Raw genomic sequence first — 25,956 nt, forward strand, 5'->3', positions numbered from 1 at the left:
ACTTGCAAAACAGTTCTTATATTTTAGTTTTGTAATGTGGGCTTTTTAAACTCTAATTCAGCAGGGTGGGTTTCTTAACATTACATTGTGATTTGAGTGATACACCACATCAAGCAGGGATAAATTATGCCAAAGGAGCAAAATGTCTGAGACGACTCCCAAGTTCTGCAGCTCAAGAAAAGATTGAGATCGAGCCTGCACTTGCAGTAACACAATGTGAAATAATAATCAGTCATACTGCTGGGTAATGAAAGTTGCACATACTATAATTCTGCCTAATTATGTTACAGAAGACACAAACAAAACAAAACAACAATAAAACAGACAATGCCTTCTTTGATCTCACTCAGAAGAATGTATTTGCTGATTTTATTGCACAGATATGTAAAAGATGCATATTTTTATTTGGCAATACAAAAGAAAAGTCACTTCATCTGGATCCTGCCACTACAATGCATCGTTCCCATTTTATCACATGATCATTGTACAGTCATATCAAATTACTTACAATGCATAACAGAATAAAAGCGCTCCATTTTCACCCCCAAGCAAAGAACATAAAGCATTGTTTTAAAGTAAATAAGTTTGTGTATGATTGTCTTTAAGAGTTCCTTTTTGACATGTAGGTTTCAAAATCCATACATGTATCATATATATGGATCATACACGATCCATACATGTACTGTATATGTACGATCCATCATGTATACATGATCCCTACATGATGGATCATGTATACCGGACAGTTTTAAAGCAATGCTTTGTGAAGCAAACACATAATACTGCACAGTTCTTAAACATAACTTAAAATAATACCATCATTCAATATTGGTTGTTGAAATTATACTGATACAAACACATGACCTTCATATTAAGTCAAGGGAGCTTTGACAAAAAAACAAACAAAAAAAACAACAACAAAAAAACGCAAAACAAAAATCAGTTCAATTATGTTGCCATATTCCCATACAAAATTTATTTTAACACCTCAATCATAAACATTAGAAGCAAGCTCATGTCACACATAACTGTAAAAGACAAACAAACAAAAAAAACGTACCATTCAGTGGCTCCAACAGAAACACACAGATGCACATTGTTAAGGCACATGTGGTTTTGGCAAATTAGACATTCATGTTCCCCCTGATGTGTTTTCTGCAGTGGAGCCTGGAAGTTAAGGCCTTTTACACTTTGGTTCCATGTCTAGGTCTATGTAAGTATGACACGCTGATATAGTACTGATGTTCTAACTGTTTTATTGATAATGTGGGAATGATGCTTTTTGTAGTTGCGCCAATGGTCCCTGTATGTACGTATGCAATTTTCAGTCATACCACATTCTTTAAAGAAAATTATTTTGTGGACCTTTAAGTTGTGGACTCCCTAAGGTTCCTGAACCCCACTTTGAGAACCTCTGTTCTAAATGATCTGGTAGTCAATGCTTCTGTTTCAACACTGACATCACCAGAGTTGTTCCAACTTAACAAATAGATGAGGCATAAGCATCATAAGGCACAAAAGGCATCTCTAGCTAATTCCTTTAAGTAACCTTAAGTATAATCATGAATAGAAAAGGCACTAGGGAAACACTGGTTCATAAAATAACAGCTTGCAGCTTTTCAACACTTGTATAAGATGACTGATTGCATAAGAAGCCTTGCACTACACAACAATCCTGGAACTAAAATATAGTCATAAGATTTTTAATCCGTTTTAATCCATAAATAGTCCCAGAAAGTCACATGTGCTACATGCCACATTTGTCAAGTATGCTTTTCTATTCCTTTTCAAAAGTGTAACTGGTTGGTTGATAAGAATGGAATAACTAGCAAGCAGTTTATGCAATCCAAACATTGGAAGCAAAGACTAAATAAGTTATTGGAATAAAGTCGATGTGCATAAAGGGTCATGAAACCACTGTTGCTCATGAGGCAGCTATGACTCAGGACACCCAAATAAAACGGCATGGTTGTAAACCTAGACAAAGTGTACCAAAATATAAACATGCTTTGGTCATTTAATGTGTCATTCTGCTGTTACAGAGGCACATGATGTAAACTCCACATTGTGAGTTTGTCCTTTTTTTGGACAACTGCATTTCAGGTCCATCTTACATGTTGCAGTTCTTACTTGAACTACATGCTGCAGGTCAAAGCACAATGAGCGCAACAAAAAAGACAAATAGGGCAGGTAGACAAAGGGGGTAGTTCCAAGTGTTGCGATAGCTTCCATCTTATCTTCACCTGGGTATAGGAGGAAGAGGAGGTGCTCCTCTTTCCTTTTTACCAGAACCTGCAAAGAATCAAAGACACACAAAGTTAGTGCTTTCTTTAGTAACAGAGCATGTTTTCCTCCACCAGATGGCAGTGTCTGACAAGCCAGATCAACAGTTTTCCCACTTGTTTGGAAGTTTGGACTAATATAATGTAAATATCAGCCAAAATCTTTAGTGAGTTCAATATTTTTAATTTAATGGTGCACAAATGCTTAAATATTGTAAGGTAGTCTGATTATAGCCAGAAAGACTTAACAGAACTAAACTGAATGTTGTGACGTTTTACAGTTGGGACATTGATTGATTGTTGAAAAGAAGATTACAAAAGCAAAGTAATGAACTGGGAGGGACAGCAAACTTTGATGTTGGGAGTTAAATGGGAGTTATTGTCAAATGTCGGAAAAGTACTGCAGACGATTATAAGAGAGATAAATTAATGTTGAGGCTAGTAGTAATAGGCCACAGACAACACAATTAGGACTGGTACCAGAACGTGGCCTGGGCTGAAATGAGGAGCTACAATGTCAGATGTCAGTTCATCAGAAGTAATTTACAAACCATAAAGGAATGCTGATAAACTACTTTGCTTTGATTAGAATCTCATATTGAATATATTAAATCAATAATATATCGTTAATTTGTAATGTTATAATCAGCATCACTTTTTCCTGTTTTGTATTCTTTCCTTTTTTCTGATGTTTTTTGTGCTGTAAAGGACTGTGGATCAAGTGGCTCATGTCCAAAGTAATGTTAAAATATGTAATGTTATGCACTGGTCTGTCAGTGTCTTTAACAGGTTACTAAGCAAACTGAAAACTGCATGAAGATCATCTAACGATGCTGAGTGCAGATAACATGCAGAACTCACCTTTGCTTTCATTTTTGCCAAGCTTACTGGGGTAGGTCTTCTGGGAGTGCACATAGGGCTCAGGTGGAGGAAGGTCTGACACTGGGTGAAAATTGAACCGACCCTCCCACTCATCTATTAATGGAAAGAATGAAGGTGTCAGTGTTAATTTCTCCAGGAGAATGACTTAGCTTTATGACAGTATATGTATAAAGGATATTGTATTTGTTTAGAATTGGATGAAACATGACTAAAAATGTAATTTTAAAAAATGGATCCCTGTAAACTCGTTTTACAATCTTACTACTTTGGTTAAAGGAGTAAAAACAACTGCAGCGGAGGTGAGTGAGTTCTTTTGCCATAACTGAACATAACAGACTTTACGTCTTAAAAACAGTGCTGAAGGATATCGTCTGAAAAAGTCCTTTAGAAGTCAGAGTTAGCCTCTTCTGTTTGGAAAGTAACCACTGGTACACATGGGCTTACGTGCTGGTTTTAGGATTTTATTGTTGTTCCTTAAACAGACTCGACATACTTCAGTGCTATTTTCCTCTTTATTTTTGCATCGTCTTGCCATAAAGTAGCAAAATTATTTTATAGACTACTCAAATAAACCTTAATGACATATTAAAGGTTTTTCTCACCTTGTATTTGGTTGTGGTTTTGGAAACCATTCCCCATGGGTGGTGGTGGAGGAAACCCACCTCCTGTTCCCGGCCTGTCAGGAGGAAGGGGAGGCCTGCCTCCGGGTCCACCACGAGGGGGCTCTGGGCCTGGCCGTCCCATAGGTCGACCTGCAGGAGGTGGAGGAGGTAGAGGGCCTTTGGAGCGGGAGAAAAAAACAATAGGATGTTAAATGATCCAAAGTGGCATAAAATCCAGTAACTTTTGATGTTAATGGGCATGCTATATCATAAATATGTCTAATATAAAATTAGAATGCTGCAGTAATTCATAGTTCAATTAACAGGTGAGCTCTTTTTTACCCGAGCGTACTGATGACTGGTTCCTTCCAAGAGCTGGTGGTCTCTCATTTGGAGGAGGAGGGAGAGGTCCTGACCGGGTAGGTGGTGGTGCTGGACTATGGCTGGCGAAGATAAATGTAATATTAATCTATGTTAATCCTTTTTAAAGTATCCCTATTTTTTAAGCACACATCCCTTAGGAAATATAAATCATTGTGCACACTACTTTAAAACCTTGAGGATTAAACTGCATATCTGAAATACGACATACAGATTTAACTTCATAGAGCATCAAGCACTAATCGCTCTTCTTTCAGATTTGCACCCCAGTCACTTTTGCCATTTTAGTTAAACAAACTTGGATGTTGCTGTGTGCACCTCTCCTTCTGTTCTCCACAGTTAGCAATGTTTGAATGCCATCTGTTAAATAAGCCAATGTTGTAAGCAGACACCAGGTGGAGTTTAGCTAAGAGATGAAACCTGGCACAATCTCATATTGTCATGTTGGTGTTGTTCCCAGATCAACATAGTAAATGTTGTTCCAGCATCAACATTGCAAGTGACCAATCAGAATATTGTGACATCATACTTTTACCTAACCCTAACCCTTTAATAAACACTAAGCAGAATTGATATTGTCCTTGCAACATTGGAATTTCATAAATGCACGAATGGCTTGGCGCGCCAAAGAATAACGTCACAACAATGTGATTGGTCACTTGCAATGTTGATCCTGGAGCAACATTTACTATGTTGTTCCAGCAAAAACACCAACACGACGATATCAGATCATCCTGAAAGCTGAGGAGTGGGGTAGACTTAACTTTTTTATAGATACACACATTATTTTGTGTTTTTTGGTGTGGACAGGTAGTTTAGCTTTATTTTTATTTTTCCTTGCAATTTGCAAGTTTGCTGTTTTATTGTGTACTTAATTTTGCTTTATCTGTTTGTCATTTATTTTGTGGTTTGGGACGATTACCTACTGCTTAATAGCAAAGCAAACACCTAATTTAACAGTAGGTTTCCCACCTCAGTAGCAACAGGAACCTTCCAAAGCTAGAGTAAGTGCTTAGTGGTATGTATGTTTTAGACTGTGACTAGACTAGGAAACCTCTTAGTTTAAAGCCAAATTAAATTCGAGAAAAAAAAAAGATTTTATCAACATTCAACTTAAGTTTTCAAACTGCGAGTGGCCTTTTTAAGGAAGGTACTGGTTCCTTTGCATGAAGTGTGAACTGCAGCATCATAGAACAGCTATTAGATTTGAATCTATGCAAACTCTGATATGTCGACCAAAGTAGATACCATGCTCACATTGTCTGATAAGAAATGCACCGCTGCATTTCTTATTTCTTGCAGTCATCCATTAAGATTTAACAGATTTCAGGTGGCATATCAGATAAAACTTTGTCAGTACCTGTTGAGCGAGCTGTTTCTTTGGGGTAGACGAGGTGAGGGGTCATCACCTCCTACTGGGGTGGGAGGTAAGGAAGGAGGCCCTGGACGTCCTGGTGGAAGAGGAGGTGCACCCCCACCGGGTGTGGGACGCGAAGGTGAGGAAGAAGCAACAGACGGAGAAGGTTTGGAGTTGACTGAAGGAGGAGGAGGTGGCGGCATGTCACGTGGTATGGATGGCCGGTGTCCTCCAGGGGCAGGTGGTGGTGGCGGTCGATCATCAGGAAGTGGGGGCCTCCCTCCTGGAGCAGGTGGTAAGGGAGGTCTGCTGCTATTTGAAGGTGGAGGAGGCGAGGAGAAGCTTGTTCGAGGGCCTGGTGTGGAACCTCCTGGTGGCGGAGGAAGAGGGCCGTGCCTCCCTGATGGAATGCTTGGTGGTCCAGATGGAGATCCATGGCCCGGCCTTGGTCCTGTGGGGAGTGATGGTGGAGGTGGGCCCCCACGAGATGGGAAGGACTGAGCAGGTCGAGGTGTGTTGGGTACGGGAGGAGGAGCACCTCCTGGAGAGTCTTGCCTGGATGGAAAACCTGGGCGGCCCTTGGGAAGATCAGGGGCACTGCTACGGCCACCAGCAGGGGTTCCTGGAAGTCTAGGTGGTCCGCCGCTAGGGCTTCCACCACCACCAAAAGGGCTTGGGCCACCACCACCAAAAGGGCTTGGGCCACCGGATCGGCCTCCAGGTGGGAGAATGGGTCCTCGGCTGGGTCCCGAGTCTGACAGAGAACAAAACGGAAAAATAAACTACGAGATTGCACAAAATTTTCTTTGTTGTTTGTCATTGTTTTGTATCTTTTTTTTTTTTTTTTTTACCATTGGAGTCTCTGTTCGCTGCAGATCTCAGTTTTGGCATCCCACCCGCAAACAGGCCTCCTAAGCCAGCAGGAGCCCCACCACCACATCCTCCTCCTCCTCCCCCGCCTCCTCCTCCTCCTCCCCCACCTCCTCCTCCTCCTTTGGGTTCTGATAGAAAAAAACAAACAAATATTGAGTTAATCATTCTTGCGACATGTGGAGGACATTCATTACTGAATCATATTATTTCCTCATTACTTGTGACTAAGTTAATATGACTAACTCCCATTATTTCTCCTTTGCAATCATAACTGAAATAGTCACTGAAATGACATCGACTTACTGTCAAATACGGGTGCACTGCGGTCATTTGTAACAGTTTTCTTTAGTCTGGCTCCTTTACCAATATCAGACAAAAGAGCACTCCTTCCATGCTGCTCTGAACGGCTTAGATTTGGTTTTTCTGTGTTGGCCTGAAAAAGACACACAAACACTGTCAGTCTTGGGAAGCCACTAGCAAATTGAGAAATACATGTAATTGTAATTAGTTATGCTTAATTGGAAAAAGATGTCATTAAATTAACATTAAAGCAAAATGTTAGTGGTTAAAATCAAGGTTACAAGTTATTTTGATATATTTTTGATTAAGGGATTTATAATACATCTAACATTAATATTGTTGTTTTGAACATGCCTGCACTTCTTTTTCAGATATTACTGGACAACGCAACTCAGCAAAGGATGATACTGTTCATTATTACCCAGTGTTCAATACATATTTAAGCTTTCTTTTCCCTTCAAATTCTTGGCAGAAATTACACTGCCCTTTTTCTGCTGGTCGCATCACTGCTGATTGCTATCTGCCATGCCTTCAACCAGTCAAATGCCTCAAAGTGGGTGGTCTTTTCGTCTGTCACAAAAGACTAATTTCTGGAAATTAAATAGCATTTTCCTTTTGAAATAATAAAAAAAAAAGCTCCAACACATATTCTTCAGTGTGAAACGGTGAAGATGCTGTTGCTATTAAATGCTCAAAGAGGTAAGGTCAATCTATTACATTGAGGATGTGATTAAAATGTTGACATTTCTTTCATTTTTGGCAGGGTACCTAGTCAATTGTAAGCTTTTAGATTTCTAGAGCAAGCTTTTCAACACTACATTACTTTATAGCATTTTATAGAGAGATGGATAAACAGCCAGTGAAAGAAAGAGAAAACTGTCATTTCTTAAATTACTTCAACTTTAAAGTGACAGGCCATGTAGATGAAACTATGAATGAAAAATAACACAAAAAAAAAAAAGATTTGTTATGACATTATATGGCCACAAGATGTCTCTAGCTCAGTAGAACAGAGCAACAGATCTGGCTTGATTTAGATAAATGAAAACAAAAACTCACAAGAGCAAAAGTAGGAGGAGGGGGAGCTGCTGGAGGTGGCGGTGGTGGAGGTGGTCCTGGCATCTTCTGCTTTCCTCTGTTTTACTCTATCTGCACTGGATGCCGCACCCTGGAATACAGATCACAGACATTCTTGAAAAACAGGGAAAACAAGCTGATGTTGAATTATGTTTGGACCTCTTAAGCAGCAGACTGCATTTTTAAAGCATCCCAGTGTCCCATTAGGGATGAGGCAGGATGCTTGCACTGCAGTACATTTGTGTTTCCTCTTACAATTTGTTTATCAATTAAAGGCTTTTCTGATGACTATATTATTCATGACTCCACCACAGGATGGTAGAGACAGTAAAAAAATGGCAGACGGCAAACAAAACTGAATCACAAAAATAGTGACAAAAATGCTGTATGCTGCTGACATCACAATGTAGTGATTGCCATTGCTTTTTGCCTTTTTAGGGACATTTTTTTCCTCCTTCAGTTACACGGTTTTTGTGATACACTTACTCGCCAGTTTGTTAGGTACACGTGTTCAACTGCCCATTAACATAAAAATCTAATCAGCCAATCACATGGCAGCAACTCGAAGCATTAAGGCATGTAGACATGAAACAGATGACCAGCTGAAGTTCAAATGAAGCATCTGATTGAGTGATAAAGGTGATTTAAGTGACTTTGAATTTGGCATGGCAGTTGGTCCCAGACCGGTTGGTCTGAGTATTTCAGAAACCTATGAACTACTATGACTTTCCCATACAACCGTCTCTAGAGTTTATAGAGAATGGTCCTAAAGAGAAAGTTTCCAGTGAGCAGCAGTCCTCTGGGAGAAAATGCCTTCTTGATGCCAGGGCCAGACTGCTTTGAGCTGATGCAAGGGCAACAGTAACTCAAATAAGAACTCTTTACAAACCAAGTTAAGCAGAAGAGGATCTTTAAATTAACAGCAAGCCTTGAAGCACATGGGCTAGAAGGCCACGCCTGTTGCCACTCAGGTCAGCTAAAAAAAGGAAACTGAGGATTCATACGAATTCATCGAAATTGCATGAATGAATATCGGAAACAAGTTACCTAGTCTGATGAGTCTTAATTTCTGCCATGACATTCAAATGGTAGAGTCAGAATTTCACCAACATGAAAGCATGGATCCAATCTGGCCAGTGGTTCAGGTTGGTGGTACACATTTAGAGCCTTAGTACCAACTGAGCATTGTTTAAACTTCACAGCCAACCTGCTATTGTCCATCCAGCCACTGATGGCTGCGTCCAGCAGGATGACACATTTCAAATCATCTCAGACTGGCTGCTTGAATATGGCAGTGAGTTCACTGTATTCAAATGTATTTCACAGTCATCAGATTTCAATCCAACAGTGCACCTTTGGGATGTTGTGGAACAGAAGATTTGCATCTTGGATGTGCATCTGACAAATTTGCCACAACTATATAATACGTAGCGAGGTGTACCTAATAGTGTGGCTTATGTGTGTAGATTACAGATAACTGTTTCGTGTTTCAAATATCACAGGAACGCAACATTATACATAGCTTTGATGTGACAGTATTGTGCTGTGAGTTACTCTCTGACTTCCTCAACTAGTTTCTACAAACCAAAAGGTTTAACTACAAAATGTTGGTGTGGAAGTAACAGTTCTCATTATGTTCGTGCCAGACAGCAAAAGCACACTCTGATGATCATTTCTCTAGCAAAATCTCTGTCATTCACAGACTAGCAGGGATTGATAGGACTACATATGGATGCTAATAACTGTTTAGAAAAATACCACAAGGAAATCCTTTTTAAAGTATTTTAAGCTGTAGTTTATTTAATGACAAGTACAGTAGATACTATGAGCTGACTGCACTGAAGTGCATGCGTCTATATATTTTGCACACAAAAAACAGTGGCTAAAGAAAGTTACTTTCATTTCCTTAAATTTGGTGAGAAGTCTGAAAATATGCAGAATACAAAAAAAACAAAAAAACAAAAACTGTAGGTTACTTTGTTTGACTGGCAGGGATCGCACAACATCACAATCATTTATCGTGGTGGTGCTCGTTCACTACATCTGAGCTCCACTTGGGTTTTAGCCTGCTGTACAAATCAGTGGGGGAGTCCAGCAACTGCAAAGACAGCAGCAAAGGCTCTCTATGATATGACTTCCTCTTTAGTCGAGTCTTTTTTTAACTAAACATTACTAATAAAAGTGGTTCTGACTGGAAAATGTATCACCCTTTGCACTATAATGTCATGTATTTATGCTATGTTGAATTCTTGGAGGAACTGAAAGTAAACGACGGAGACAAGATCGCTCGAGAAGGAAATATTTTTTTCCAGAAATATGAGGAGTAGCAGGTCATAACAACAAATCAGTTGATATCGATCTCACATACAACGGCAAACTGACAGTAAAAGTTTCATCACTAAGGAACTTGAGTGTTCAGTTCCTGTAACCACAGCTTCAAAAAGTGTTGTAAATCTATATAAAGAGTTTATTTTTACAAAGCCAGAAGACAATGTTACAAGGGCTCATTCTGTGTAAATGCCAATGGGAAGTCCAAGAGTTTATAATGCTTATAATAAAATACTGATGATTAACACACCATCCTGTGACTGTGATAATGTATTAGCTGCTATTATTCTCATTACCATTGCTCTTTTCCACTGAGAAGAAAATAGGGGAAAGAAAAACAGTACGTGAATAGTGAATGCATGCAGCTTAAGGACAAACTGAACATGGCTGATGTAGAAACAGCTGCAGACCACTGATTCTCATGTCCATGAAGCTGTGCAGCGGCAGCTTTCTGTTCTAACATCAGGCAGAACTATGAACTTGCTAAACTCATTTGCTTCAAGCATCCACTATGCGTTGTTTTTCACGAGGGAGAGATTCAGTTTTTCTTAACCTATCACAAGATACCAATGTATCTAACTGAATCTAAGATTATTTTATGTGACCGCTGACGTGTAGTTATGCAAGTATACTGGTTTACCTGCATTTCAAGAGTTAAGTCAGATAGAAATGTTCAGTACAGTTGTCTGTTTGTATAACAGTAACTGTGTCATAAGGATGGCAAAGAAAAACAAAAATAATGAGCTGGATCTCCATCATTACGTGCTTAAGTTTAAAAGTTCTTTTCAATTGTATCTCTTGAATGTAAACTCTCATCGATGAGGCAAATAAATGCAATCCCTGTCTGTAATGCAATGTATCCAGAACACTACACCAATGCAAGTGGCCATGTCACCAGTCACATTTCACCCTATGAGAAAAGGACTAAGATTCCAGTAAAGAGTAAGACTTGTTTACTACCAGAGAAAATGATGTCAGGAAGGTGTCAGAAACCCAGTGCGTCACTCACATTTGACACTTCCCCAAATAAACTGAAAATGAACAAGACTTCTGAGTCGATATCTGAGTGGATAGTTTAAATTACCTGTTTGATAAAAAAGGTTGATGTAAAAAAAGCCACGAAGCAATCAAGGCAGGGTTGTGATTACTGATTTACTCCAAAGATGAATATATAAATAATATAATATTTATTTTCTAAGCCTAATCCATTGCTATCATAATGGCAAACTAGTCTGAATGCAAATAACAAACAAACTCATTGGTTTGTCTGTTTACCAGTGTCAACATAACTACTCTAATCACAGAGGTTAGGCGAGGCCACGTACAGTAGGCAAAAGGCATTTAACCTTATTGACTAACTTTCACTTGTATTTATCCATATCAACTGTTTCATCTCACAAAAATACACACCTCACGTTCTCACTTCATTTTTATTTGCACGCATAAAAAAAGACCATCCTCAAGGGGCCTCTTACTTCCTGTATGCTGCTGACAAACAGGAAGTCACGATGCGCCTCAAGAACCGCAGCCATCCGGTTGCCATCCGATGCCTCTACATCGCAGCCACGCATCATTTTGATATTCTCCTACCTCATTTTCTTTCTCTCAACTGTGACTCGCCAAACCACACCCCAGCTCCACACACACACCCTGCATGTGTGTATAACCCCCATGTTCCTCCTTTTTTGTGCCTTCATGTTCACCCTTGCATGAACTATCAGCCTTCTTTTCTCAGTCTCGGACAGTTTCACTCAATGCCCTTTCCCTATCGGCCAGTCTCACTGGTTCCTGCGTCCTTTGTCGCTCTCAGTGTCTCAAAACAGCGAAAAGTGAAGTTTAGATTTTGTCTGCTTCCTAAAGCTAGCAACACAAATCTTATTTTAAGGCATACATGGGTCTTCAAAAATGATCCCCATCTCGTACTGGGGTTGTTATAGGGATACAGCAAATGTCATACAAATTTACTTCCATTATAACAACTGTATATCTGTTACAGGGACAAAAGAACATGTTTATAGCAAAAAAACAATAACAATAATATTCAACATGATTATTAGTAAGAAGTTGAAACATTAGGCAGTTATTTCTCAATGTAGAGCAAGAAAAAGCCTGTAAATGCTGCAGAAACAAACGATAAAACACTGAGTGAGAACAGAGTCTAAAGAGGACAGCATGTACCGTAAACATGCATCAGTGTCAGGGCTGGTATATCACACCACCTCAAGTAATTAAGTCACTCAGAAATTGGAAACTTCTCATTTGCAATTCCTTTCATACATTCTTTAGTCATATTTAGCAGTAATAAGAATACAGATTCGGTGAAGAGTAAAGAGAGGATTTAGAAGAAAATTGTGTGTTGGTGCACAAAGATGTTCACCAATTCCTAAATATTTCTGTTTTAAAAACTACAGAGTTGAAAAATTCAGTGTATAACATTTATTTGGAAATATAATGTATCAGTTCGTGTGGGGTGTTTTTGAAGATTGTGAAAGACCTCTTGCCTACTGTGCCCGAGCTTACCTAACCTCTGTGATCACAGAGTAGCTCTGTCAACACTGATACACAGGAAAAACTAACGTGTTAGTTAATGACATATATATTTGTTTTAAATGAGTTTTCCTCTTACAGTAGCAATGTATTTGGCTTTGAAGACAAGCATTATATCCTGATACTTGCAATATAATTTATCCTTGCGCTTTCTACTGTGGTACAAGTAGATGATAATCATAGAAATTATACATAGACAAAAGGTACGAAGCCACCTACACTTCTACACAACCTTTTAGGACAATCCACTTTAAATAGGTGGAGTAACTTTTGCAGTTATAAAGGCCGTTACTCTTCCGGGTAGGCTTTCAGCAAAATTTTGGAGTATGTGTGTGGGAATTTTTACTCATTCATCCAGAATTCCCAAGCATTTTGAGGACAGATAATGATGTTGTAGAACAGGGCCTGACTTGCAATCTAATGTGTCCCAAAGGTGTACGGTGCGGTAGAGGTCAGCACTCTGTGCGACCCAATGAAGTTCTTCCACAATCAAGGTCTCTAAAGGCACCCAGCCCATGCCTTTAGGGACCTTGATTTGTGCACTGGGGCACAGGCATGCTTGAACAAACTGCTCCCATAAATTTTGAAACATAGAATTGTCCAAGTTGTCTTGATAAGATGAAGCTGGCCCAAGCCAACCCCACAGAATTATTCAATTCAATTCATTTTTTGAGTTACCACCAGACATTGTATGAGAGAGACACAACTGTGATTTCTACTAGTGCTTAGTGAAGTCCTGCTGTGAAGCCTCATCCACCTTGGCGTTTGGCTGTGATGAGGGTTGGATGAGACTGAAAAACTCAAGAAACTGAAATTAAATGTCTGGTAAACTGTGTGATTTTATGCTCATACAACCTGCAATCATACAATAAACATTATGCAGTATTCAAAAAGATTTGAAACTCATGAGTGAGCCCCTAAGCCTATTGGTCTATAGACTTTTATACAACAGATTTATTTTTGAAGCTAGAGAAGTCCCCTAATTCCCCTCAAAGACATTACAAAGAATGCTATTTTAAGGCATTCCTTTTCTGTGTATTATTGTAGGGTCTTTGCTTTACAATTGAGGTGACTGCTGTTGTGATTTGATGCTACATAAAGAAAAAAAATAACATTGAAATCACAGTAGACAGCGCAAGGATTAGATTACTAGCAAGAGGTTAATTCATGATATCCTGGTAATCAGTAAAGGACTAACAACCAAGGGATGTCTGATCTTGCTTTTATCTGTAGTAAATTTTCTCCAAATATGGCTAAGTTGCCAAATACCAAGACTGCTGCATCAACTCATTTCCTCTCCCAGTGATGAAATTACACTGATACAACTGCAGATAGAAGACTGGTAAGTGAGCGTCAGGATTACCAAAGACATTTTTCACACATGCATTGAACCCTGAATACCTGACAGAATGCATTTGAGAATGCAAATTTCCGACATAGTTGAATGATTTTCCACCTGCCAGTTCCCTAGTACACAGTTCGTGTGATGTCAGTTGGTGCAATATCTGAAGAGTGCAGTTAATTGTTGGGTGCATTCACTGCTGACAACTGGTCATTGTGTTCAATGCACAATCCATCCACTCTCGTGTGTTGGCAAGGGAGTGAAGCTGTGGTTAAAACCACCTTTCTGGTTTTATATAGTTGAAAGTGAGCATGTAAGTTATTTAAGGTGACAACAACAAAACAAGAATTAATTTGCATTATGAGCTGTGTGCTAGCTGCATTTTGAAATAATGCTGAAACAGCTCTGACTAACTGCAGAAAGACATCAACTTCCCCAAAGGAAACAGGCTTGTGTGATGAAATGGTAAAATGCGCTTCAAAACTTCTCTCCCTCTCTCTTATTCACACATAGCCTAATATTAGCAAAGCACTTCACAATGGTTCCTTTGACAAACAGAGAGGAGCAAGAAGGGAGAAGCAGGGAGGAAGATTTGAGGGACTTTGAAGAGACTCCATGAAAACACAGACTCAACCTCTAACATATGCTTCAGTTTACAAATGGTCATAAAAAGGCTTCTTCATCCCGCCACTGAACCCCCTGTGCTCCACATCCTCATTAGATTTACTGCTTAAGTAAAATCATACATACACAAATTCATATTACAAAGCACAGACTTTGTGACTGCTACCCTGAAGAAGAACAAAGTTTGTTCTTTTGTTAAGATCTCCACATTTCATTGCTTGGTGACTCGCTAACTTGATGCATTTTACCGACTGAAGGCTCCCTAAAATGGAAACATCACATTTTGGTAGCTTATTAAGTCACGTCTATGTGTCCCCAAAGCACCACTGGCTGGGCTTGCTGCAATGAGTTATCGGTAACCGAATGCCAGTCAAAGTGTTTTCCCACTAACACATTAAATTTAATCGGCCCCATTATACTTTCATCTTGGCATCTTTGCACTGAACCAACACACATGACTCACGTGCATACACACTTGTGCACACGTGCATGCACATACAAACTGACATACATGACTCACGTGCATACACACTTGTGCACACGTGCATGCACATACAAACTGACATACATGCTCACACATCTAATCTCTTTGAATTTAGCGAGAAGTGTCTATTCATAAAGAGAGAAAGCAGAGGGATTGTATCTCTGTCTGTTTTGTGAAAATGGATGGGCAGACCCCCCAGTCTACATGCTACAGCCTTTGCAAAAATATGTATTACGGCTCGTAGGAATACAACCCCCACAAACCCTCTGATTTTTAGCACTATATCTTCAAATAGTCTATGTCGCAAACCACAATACAATTAGAAATTGACTTTGAGTGCTTGTGGTCTGTAAACAGAAGAGATGGCACTGCATATACAGGACCATCTAACTCCCATACCATTTGGACTTTTTATTATACCGCCATAATAGTGTTGCCATTTCAACAAGAAAGCTATCTAATGAAAAGAGAAATTAAAAGGATTCAGAGTGTCAAATTTCATAGGAACGTCACAAAAATTCTAAAAAATATTTCTGATCAAAGAGGCTGCTGAGTCTAAAATGTGCCTGATCAGCAATAATTCTCTACAAAGATCAGATCTGCAGCTTTTCTTTACAACTTGTTAAATAGCCGTTATACCTCGGGGTTGCTGTTTGTGATATCCCAAAGTTGAAAACTCTTGTTCTAAAGGGTGTCTCTGAAAAAACGTTAACGTGCACAGGTTGTTGGCTTCATAAGCGATGGAGCTATGATGTGCAGATACAAAGGAGCAGCCACACTTCTGTGTGGCAAGAATAACCCTAATCTGACTGTGATTCACTGCATCATTCACAGTTAAAGCCTGGTACTGTAAAAATAACATTATAGAGTGAATTCACATACATTAACACATTAACTTTTAGACTTCAGAAGTCTACTACTGTTCTCAGTTAATCGAACAGAATCACCTCTGTCCCTTTCTGGATAAAAGAGGGGTGACATGACATGCTCCACATGAAAGCCAGAAAGTCCATCATCAAAGCTGAGCGTTTTCTTATGGAGCTTAGAAATTTGCACTCCTGTATTTTGACATTATTTCATATTCACTGTTAAAGTTAAATGGCACAACTAGCCAAATAGCTAAGTGGAATTAGCTAAGTGGAAGGGAAATTTAATTCTGGCATCTTAAAGCATTTACATTATTGCATGCGATGGTGAATGTCTGAAAAGAAATATATGGCATTTAGAATATTGTGCATAATGATTAATTAAAAAAATACATCACAATATTGTAAATGCTGTGATTTTATTTTCAAGCTCTAAACTTGATTATTTAAAGTTCACAAATGTTAGATGCACAGCAGTAACAAACACTATCAGGCTTCAGAGCATACAGGAACGCTGTGGTTCGTGAATTAGAGCAGGAATCCGCCCCCCTTTTGTTATTTTTTTCTTTCCACAAATTGCACTTCGGTTTTACACGTATACAAGAACAAACAGGTTAGCACAAAGACAAAAAGAAACAAGTAAAGAAGAAACAAGGACCATTTAATGACTTGATAATATAGCTGGTATTCTGGTATCCATCCACTTGTATTCACCGTTACCGTGAGCCAAAAGTCATTCATCACTGTATGTGAACAAGGCTCCCTTACTGTTATTACATACATTGTTTGTTATTCTTTTCCTGCACGTGGGAAATGAACTCACCAGTGTGCGTTTCTCTCCATCTGTAATGTTGATAAGAGCTGTTGTGTTTTTTGCGTTTGTGCCATGCACTATGCTTGCAGGGTGGGAGGGTGGACAGTGCTTCTCTATGGAAATGGCATTGACAAATATTGACAATCCCACACAGGGACAGGCAAAAAATAAATAAATAAATAAAAGCTGATTTTATCTCAAACTGACTTCAACATTTTGATTACGTGCAGATGAATGGCCAAAATAGTAACTTTTCCAAAGATTGATTCTACATTCATATGGAAGTAAAGAAATGTGGAAGACTGTGTATAAACTATTTTTTTAAAAGCTGTTTGTCAGTATAAGCATGTGTAATAATTTCAAAGGGGTCATGTTGGGTGGAAGCGGGCTTATCATTAAGGGGAAGCCTGCAATCACTTTTCATTCAACTCCACCCAAGCTGCAAACAGGTTCAGTAGTGAGTGTTAAGTTACCATAAACGATAAGACAAATCAGACACATTTTGTGTATTTCAAAAATTTTAACTCTATAACTACAAATTACTATTTTAACATTTTCATGCATTGGAAATCGAACAAAAAATTTGATGCCAATTCCAAAAGGATCCGAATGTGAGGTGATTTTAAACATGAGCTGCAGGAAAACTGTAATATTATACACTTTACAAGAAGCCCAGGGTAGTAATAAATGTGTCTGACACTAAGCAGAAACAGTGCTGAGTGGCTAAGCTAACATCCTGTGGTGTGTTCACATACACACACCAGCTGAATGTTGACAGATGTGGTTCCATTGCTGCTGTTTTAGTCTTCGACTCAGCAGGGTAATTTTACCTCTCAAACATTTCTCCAAAATAGAATTAAAAGCTGAAAATAGTTTGTGATGGGAATGTGTCTTCCTCCAACAACAACAAAAAAAACACCTAAGTTTTTCTTCAAAAAACGTTATTGTAAGTATTGTGGATTTGTGTTTTTCCCCTGACGTGCATTGAAATATGGACAGACAACATTTAAGCAGAAAAGGAAAAAAAGGTTATTGCACAAAATTCACATAAGACAAATATAGACTGGACAGGCATATGAAACCACTCGGCGACGTGATGTGATTTCTAACCACTTTTACCATTTTTTCTGGTTTTCCTCCATACCTACACCACTTCCTACAAAAAAGACAATGTATTTACCTTGACTTTGGCTACCATTCAAAGATTTTGTTTTACGATTCATCATGTGTGTTTTTTCTGAAGCAGGCTGAAGGATGATTCAATACAGTCCTTTTAAATAAAAAAAATTATGTTTTTTAAATTGATGGTACATTCTATAACTACCCACAGAGTTGGTTATTCAAAGACCTCTTTTAACACAACAGCCAGATTGCAAGGGCTTTCAAAGTAACTGGACATGTAGTTATTATGTTTCAGTTTATATTTAATTATATAGTTCCAAATTACAACAGTCACCTCAAGGCTATATAGACTCCAGAGACACTGTTTGGGCAGCAGCATGTCATTTAAAAACAGATCATGCACAAAAGACTCAGATAGGAGATGACCACACAAGTGAAGATGAAACTCAAAAACAGTTGGATACTTTCTAACAACATATGTTAGAAAATATAACAGGGAAGTAGGAGAAACATTATATTATTACATATAATGTTCTTGTATAACATACTGAATTGACAGTCAAGCTACGTGGTGCAAAAAAAATCAATAATAATAATAATGATAATCTAAGATGTAGGCATGCATATCTATCTTTTGCTAGAATTTTGAGGATTACTGTGAATATAAACTCACAATGATCATTAATCCTCAAAGAGCAGAAAGGCCCATTTGTAGTTTGCAAATACAAATGTAGGCTCCTGAGTCACAGCCCAATGAGCTGAAACAAAATAAGGCTAAGGCAAAAAATACACCGGAAAATAGCATTGAAAGCATGTGACTGCATATTGGTGGTGTTTCTGTTATGCTATTGCCTTAATAATTATTGCCAGCTGAACTACTGTGTTGTTGTACTGCTGTTTCACATTCTTTGTGCTCAGATTCAGTTAAATGCATCAAAACTAATATCCTTGTTAAACATGATATTCTTGAACATAAATCCAAACCTAATAAAGACCTTTTCAGGGCAAAGAAATTGATCTAGTATGCTGAATCTGCAGCATACTAAGTAACTCACCTGTTACGGTGAAGACCAGGCTTAAGACAGCGAAAGACCACAATAAGCTAGAGCTAAATGGGGCCCGGTAAGATCATCATCATGTACAATATAGCAAGTCTGCTAATGTGGGCTTAACAACTCCAGGAAGTCAATGTGTTATGTTTATCCATCTAATTGCTTTTGAAGAACCTAAACTTTGAGTGTTATGTTGTAAAAGGTCAGCATTCATTACCTAATGTATTTGTTTTATCTAGTTTCTCAATGCAATGTACTTTCACATTACTAAAAGAATCCAGGAAATGAATTCTAACGGATGCTCAGCTGGCTTTAACCAAGACTGGGCTTTGCCCTCAAACTTCCTCACCATAGGAACAAATTATTTTTTAGCTCATAACTTCAACTAAACTACTCCAAAAAAGGGGCCGCCAGGTTAACAACAGACTTCAGGCTGATTTAGAGTCTTTTTTTTTTAATGTGACGCAAAACAGTGGAAAGAACATAGAAGTGAATGGACTTACTCAATCTGTGTCCATAGAAGAATCAGCAGTATATTCAGTAGACAGTAGAAAAAGCACCTTAGCTCATTCCTCATAAAAAGGCAAAATGCGAACAGCAGCCACATACAGCTGAAAACGGAAAAAAACGGAAGATTAGTAGCATCTAAAAGTCTTCAACACACATTCATTACCAAGTAGGACTTCTTGATTCCACTTCCTCTAAAGTTGCATATCACATATTCAGAGAAGTCCCTCTTAAACACATACAGAGCATACATACAGCGTGCACCACTTCCTTTTTTCAGTTCCCCCACCTGGTGGAGGGGGAGGGGAGCTGGAGTTTAAAAAGAAGTCTGGGCCAATAGAAATCCAGCAAATATCTGACCTCTGTGGAGGTTATTCATCCAGGTAGGAGTCCAGCAATATCATTAGAATGCAATCGTACACTGAGGCAGCAAAATTCACTAAATAAGAAATATGCAAAGTTATTTTTTGTTATATAATCTAGCACAACAAGGTCCTTCTAGAGTTTTTAGAAGTAATGTATCTATAATATATTATACTTTTAAAAGTTAAATGCAGTAGTTCATCAGCATTGCAATTCATGTTTTAAAGGACGTTCTTTTCAAGTAAAGATCATCTGCACACTGTGTGTGATACAAACAGCGACTATAAAAAAGGTGAAACCTCAGAGAAGAGGAATTAGCGCACCCTCGCTCGCTTGCTCTTCACTCAGTTTACAAGATGTGATGACCTATTTGGTTGCAGTGACCTTCCTGCACAACCAGATTTCGATACTTCTTTACATAGAAAGGCAGTGTTATTTTGTGCGACTGTTTAAGTTCTAAGATTCTAAAGGTGGCCTTAATGGCCAATTTCACTAATTGATAAATAGATGTTACACTATTATCAAGAGACATTTTTTATATATTTTATAAAATTAACAGCTCTTTGGTATGCAACACCTGAGTGCTGTAGAGTCAAGTGAGTACTGAGATGAACCAGCTAGGAACATTAACATCTTTGTCAGTCTTTTTGCATCCTGCAAACTGAAGCCTAGTGATGACACCAAAACATTTTCTTTTTTGCTACAATTTGGTGTCTTCAGCTGCTGTGTGGTGAATGGGACATGACTGTGTCATATACATATACACACACAATATATATATATATTTATTTATTTATTTATTTATTTATTTATTTTCCCCTGCTTTTTAATGACAGAATATCAGGTGCAGCTGTTATTTAACTGAAAGTGAATTGATTGATTCCAGCCCATAATGTGGCTGGACATAAAGGTTAGCATAGCTCCACAGCAGACGCTTCCTGTGCTCTCAGTGTCAAACTTCCTGCTTCACCACACAGTCAGAGGCGGTCTGCCAAGCCACCGTCAGCTGCACTTCAATACTCTCCCTCATGTCTCCGCTTTCCATCCAACTACAGCAACAGAGCAGCGTCTTAAGGAGACACCTTGGCTTATTCTCATGTACTCAGCTGTTTTTCTTTACCAGAATCGAGTCTCCAGTGAGGGGAAAAAACACGTCTGGGTAGTTACCTCAGTTAACCATATAAAAGGCCACTGTTTCCCTTAACGGAGACTGTTGCAACTGGCTAATCCATCAAAGAAATGCCTATTCTGTTAAATCATCACTCACCCAAACAAAGCAAACACAGATTTAAACACAGTCATTGCAGGTGATGGGACTGATAAATGACTGAGAATGAAGCAAGCATTCAAAAAACAAACATCCCTCTATATCTCCTCGAAACATTCTGAAACACAAGAACATTAACCTTTAAGAGATCAACAGCAAAATCCTTCCATGTTTTCTAGCCCTGCTTAAATGCATCCCTAGCAATAGCATGGTGATTTACATTACAATACTTTAGCATGCAGTGTGTATTAGTGTATTTTTACTCATTCTGCACAGATCCTGCTAAAATTAAACAGTCTTAAAGCTTTGAATCCAGAGATTAAGTATCTTTCAGTGTGTGACTTTTTTGGAAATGCACGGGTTATTTTTTGTTATGCACCAACACTATGTCTAAGATGTTTTCCCATTACATCATGTTGCAGTGTTTAGTCACTGCAGCATCAGCAGTTTGGGCTGCAACTGTAGTAAATCTCAAAAATAATCTAGGAAAATGCATCTTTAAAGGAACAGAGTCACATTTTTGTTCTTATACCTCCCTATAGAACAGAGGCTGTCTGCACTGTTTCATACCAGACACGTTTTCATTAGTCAGGTGTTTGTGGGTGAGTTCTGTTATGACAAAGCAAAGATAACCGTTTCCCTGTTTCCACTCCGTACTAAGCTAAGTCGGTGCTGGTTGTAGCTTGATCTTAAACTAACAGATATGAGAGAGCTATCAATCTTTTTGTCTAGCTCGTAACAGCAAGTGGATGACTCCATATTCCAAAATTGCCACCTGAAATGCTGATGTATTTGTTGTGGCATGTCAAATTTTAAATTAACTTAAGTGTCACATATATATAAGTGCTGCTGTAATATACTGTAATAAGAGTTTGAAAAGGTTACACACCATCTCTGTAGTCTTCACAACCACAGCAGGCACTCTTGTTGTGTCTCGGGCATATTCAGCCCTATCAGATTCACAGTCTGAGCGGAGTTGTGTCTCAGTATTTCCTCTTTGTTACCATTGACATCACAACCACACCTAAAGCATGTACTATAAAGCAAGTTCAACATACCCAAGATATATTTTCCTTATCTTTGGAAACATGTATCTAGGTTCATTTATACTTCTTTTGTCAGGCTGAATGGTAACACAACTCAGTAAGTCAACCCAGGGTTGGTGGGTTGGCTGAGGTATCAGCACTTATATATGTAAGGGGAATATGTTGGCAGTGCATCACCAATACAAACATGGATAAGTCTATAGGTTCCAGAGTGGGTTTTTTTTTTTCAGTTGTAAAAATGTAATATGACAAAATAAAGGCAGGTGTTGGTGTAAAGCAGCAGCATATAAATCTACTACACAGCAGCCTAGTGCACAAAAAGTGTGGTATTAATGTGATAATACGGCTTGCAGTCTATATTGTCTATATAGTCTATATATTACACACTTCCCTGTGTAGACACAGGGAAGTCTCAATAGAGTTCAGGACTCTCAATAGAGTTCAGGAAGGAATGTCATGGGGTTCAAATGCTTATTGATTTTTTTTTTGCATCTCAACACACAACCTCAAATATGGTATTAATATAGATGCAAACATCAAACACTGTTATTAGACTCATTAGGCTGAAGAGAAGAGAAGAGAAGAGAAGAGAAGAGAAGAGAAGAGAAGAGAAGAGAAGAGAAGAGAAGAGAAGAGAAGAGAAGAGAAGAGAAGAGAAGAGAAGAGAAGAGAAGAGACTCATCCTTTGCTGTATGTCACAGTCACATGAGTGTTAGTGGAACTTGCCTGCAGGCCACTCAGTCACTTTAGATGCTTTGTGATCACACATCAGACCGCATATGACTCATATAGTGTAGGTTAAACAGAGATGACACAATTGTGTCACTTAAATGCTTCAATAGTGTGAAAAAAACATCGGAAAATATGCAACAGCTAATGCTTATTTGAAGAAACACTTTAACTTGTACATCTGTTAAGTTAAAATAATTATCCCATGATTGATATGCAGTTGGGAAAAACGTAGAGTACCAGAATGAATAGTGACATTGAATTGGAGGAATACTAATCAAGCGTTGGAATTTAACCACTCTGGCATTTCCTGACCACATAAATCATTGTTTCATTTGTGACTGTGCCTGTTTATAGCTTTGGCTGGTTACATTAATGGCACATGAAGCACATGGTCATGAATTTCAGTACTGGACGGACACAGTGGTGCCAGAATCACATGCTTTACACAGGAAACCGAGCAGAGCACAAAAAACAAGTTTTTTGGTTTTACTACTACCCGCACATGCTACACAAATGCATCTGAACAGTGGTGCATTTCTTTTCACATCATAGCCTTCATAGAAGGAAATGGTATGATGTTTCTTAGAACATGTCTTTTCTGAGTTATTTTAGGAGATGACAGAAGTGGAAGCTCCTCGCTTCCTAACTGACGCTGGGTTCGGCCCACTGCGCACTGTGGAATGAAAAGAACTCTGAGCTAATACTAGTTCTGTGACGAGGCACATGAATGAAATACAACCGGGGGCGATATGAGCACACTCACGAGGCTGCCCTCTGTTGTGCAATGACCAAAACCTCAAACGATTTTAATGAAACCCGGACATAAAGTAGAACAAAACTTTCTACACAGTGCTGCTCTTTTTGAAGGTTGTAATCCAGAGAAGTAACAGGTTCAGTCCAAAATAAGGTTACACAGGAACACCACATATTTACACACAGCTACCTTATTAGGCCGCTTAATAGACAAAGCTTGAAAAGGTCAAGTCAAAGAAGATGTGATGGCACTGACGTGAAAGTATTGGATTTTTTTTCCAAGTTTCAGGATCCCAAAAAGCACCACTTCTAGTCATCATCACTCACGCAGTCAAGTAACTTTCAGCAAGATACTAAAGGTCAAGACACATAATCCTAACCCTGAGCCCCCACAATGTATCCAAACATTATCCCAGTAGCTGATACAGGCGCTCTTGCAGCATAGGTAAATGTAAAGTGCTCTAAACTGTCCTCAGTTAAAAGTAATTTCAAGAATACAGTCCATTTCCCCAGTTAAGGATACTTGACTTCACTGCAGATTTCAAGAGGCTCTACTTATGAGCAATAAAGCCTGCTTCTTACTGAGGATGGAACAAAGCTCAATGAGTGCTTGTATGGTAATGCTTTCAGTTTAAAAGCATCTCTAATAATCTCAAATTAACAAAACTTTCTAATGGAAGAAACAAATCTCTATAGGTGCCATAGTTCCAGGAACAACACGACAACATCATCCCCTCTAAAAGAGGCATTTAAAACCTTTTTTTTTTTTTTTTTTTTGGGGGGGGGGGGGGGGGGGGTGTAATAAAATGAGTCATTAAGATCCAAGATACTTACAGCCTACTCTATTCTTTTGTCCTTCTAGACATTGCTTTGATGAAATGCACAGATCACACTGGATCATCATCCCTGGAGCTACTGGTGCACTAATGCTCTGAATACATTATGCAATTAAGTAAATAAAGTGAGAGAGGTCTGGGACAAACCAGGAGGTTTGGTGAATTAATACACTGAGGATATAAGAAATAAGAAGTGGCTACATATTGACAAATGCACAAATAGCATTTCAGTAGTGCTTCAGTACGGAAAACTGAATTCAAGTCAATTTCACACCATTCAGAACGAAATGTATACTTGGTTAATTTACAAGTGTTCCTTTTAGTGTCAAGTGTCCCGAACTATACCAGCATGTTTGCCGACTCCCCATATCTGAAAAAAGTTATCTACCCAGGCACCAAAACGTAAAGTTTTTTGAACAACAGTAACAGGTGAGATATTACACAATATCAAGAAAAGCTACACAGTGGAAAGAAAGAAAAAGTCAACTGATTTAAACTACTGATAAAGCCATGCAAGTCAGACTGGAGCTAAGAAATGTCAGATAAAGTGGCTGCTAAACTGTGAAAGTGACTCTCCAGGCCTTGCAGAGAAGGGAAGCAGTACTGTGTTCCCCATTTGATTAATGTGTTGTCGCCATTCCTCCATTCAAAGTAAGTAGCCTTATAAACTAAACGTTTACAGTACTAGCTCGGGTTTATGAATCTGTCTGTGTAAGTGCATGCAGAGATACTGCTTGCCAAACAGGTTGTGGACGCACACAAACTCGCGTTATACGCTTTCAGCCTAATATCTCTTCTGTGCAGCTGTAGTCAAGTGCATTTTTGTATGTGTGTGTGTGTGTGTGTGTTGCCACAAGTGGCCCCTGCTTTTTACAAGGCTCTTTGAAAATAAAACCCAACATTGCAGCCCGTCCCCGCACGCCTGTAGCTCTCTTTACAATTACGCAACACGAAACGCATGCCTTATGTGTAGCTTAACTGTAAGAGAGACGAGCTACATCTTCATGATCTATGAAAAATCGGAAGTTTTAACAGAAACCAACACTGAGCACTATTTGTGGGTGGAATGAAGAAGGAAAAAAACCCTGGCCTGTGCCCAAAGTCCCAGCCAGATCCCCGCAAGTGCCTTAAAGTCGTATTTTAAGCGTGTAAACTACTCTTCTGATCTTGAAATAAACAGTTGTTTCCATCTCTGCTCAAATCATTCCCAGCTGCTTTCGGAAAGATGACAATTCTCCTTCTTTCTGCTTGTACAGCGAACTCGTCTGTCACGGTTTCCGCTTAAGTGAAGCTTTTTATTTTCTCCACACAATTACACAAAAGCAAAACTTCAACGAAATTTAAGACAATGTTTGCTTAACTTACCTCTGCAAGACCGAATTGCTGTCCACGGCCGATGTAATCTTCCATCGACCGTCAACACAATATGGTTGATGTTGAGGACCGCTACGCAGCCAATCCTGAAGTCTGCAGAGGGCTGGCAGGCAGACAGACAGCCCTGCCACACTCGCCTCATCCA

General features: G+C 38.9%; 1 protein-coding gene across 2 annotated transcripts; it reads right to left on the reverse strand.

The window, feature by feature from the left end:
• Positions 1-342: 342 nt before the first annotated feature.
• On the reverse strand, positions 343-25,956 carry wipf1b (WAS/WASL interacting protein family, member 1b). 2 transcript variants are annotated; one of them, XM_085477089.1, is made up of 10 exons: positions 25,803-25,956; positions 19,437-19,544; positions 7,737-7,845; positions 6,681-6,810; positions 6,356-6,505; positions 5,508-6,258; positions 4,109-4,209; positions 3,767-3,943; positions 3,144-3,257; positions 343-2,292 (listed from the first exon to the last, which is right to left on the reverse strand). In XM_085477089.1, the coding sequence occupies exons 3-10, from the start codon at positions 7,797-7,799 to the stop codon at positions 2,240-2,242; spliced, it is 1,539 nt and encodes a 512-aa protein (XP_085333215.1). In that variant the 5' UTR covers positions 7,800-7,845; positions 19,437-19,544; positions 25,803-25,956; the 3' UTR covers positions 343-2,239. The 2 variants fall into 2 exon arrangements, with proteins under 2 accessions (XP_085333215.1, XP_085333216.1); XM_085477090.1 differs by lacking the exon at positions 19,437-19,544.

The sequence above is a fragment of the Copadichromis virginalis genome, linkage group LG13, assembly GCF_057382275.1.
Source record: "Copadichromis virginalis isolate Kocher_CV1m ecotype Utaka linkage group LG13, C_Virginalis_male_GT1.1, whole genome shotgun sequence".
NCBI classification, from domain to species: domain Eukaryota; kingdom Metazoa; phylum Chordata; class Actinopteri; order Cichliformes; family Cichlidae; genus Copadichromis; species Copadichromis virginalis.

What these genes read in the sequence shown, in the direction of transcription:
- wipf1b (XM_085477090.1), bottom strand. Translation starts at nt 7,799, where the DNA reads ATGCCAGGACCACCTCCACCACCGCCACCTCCAGCAGCTCCCCCTCCT. An exon ending in AGCGAACAGAGACTCCAATG is followed by an intron (nt 6,259 to 6,355) that starts GTAAAAAAAAAA and finishes GTTCTCTGTCAG; the next exon opens with ACTCGGGACCCAGCCGAGGA. An exon ending in TGGCAAAAATGAAAGCAAAG is followed by an intron (nt 2,293 to 3,143) that starts GTGAGTTCTGCA and finishes GATTCTTTGCAG; the next exon opens with GTTCTGGTAAAAAGGAAAGA.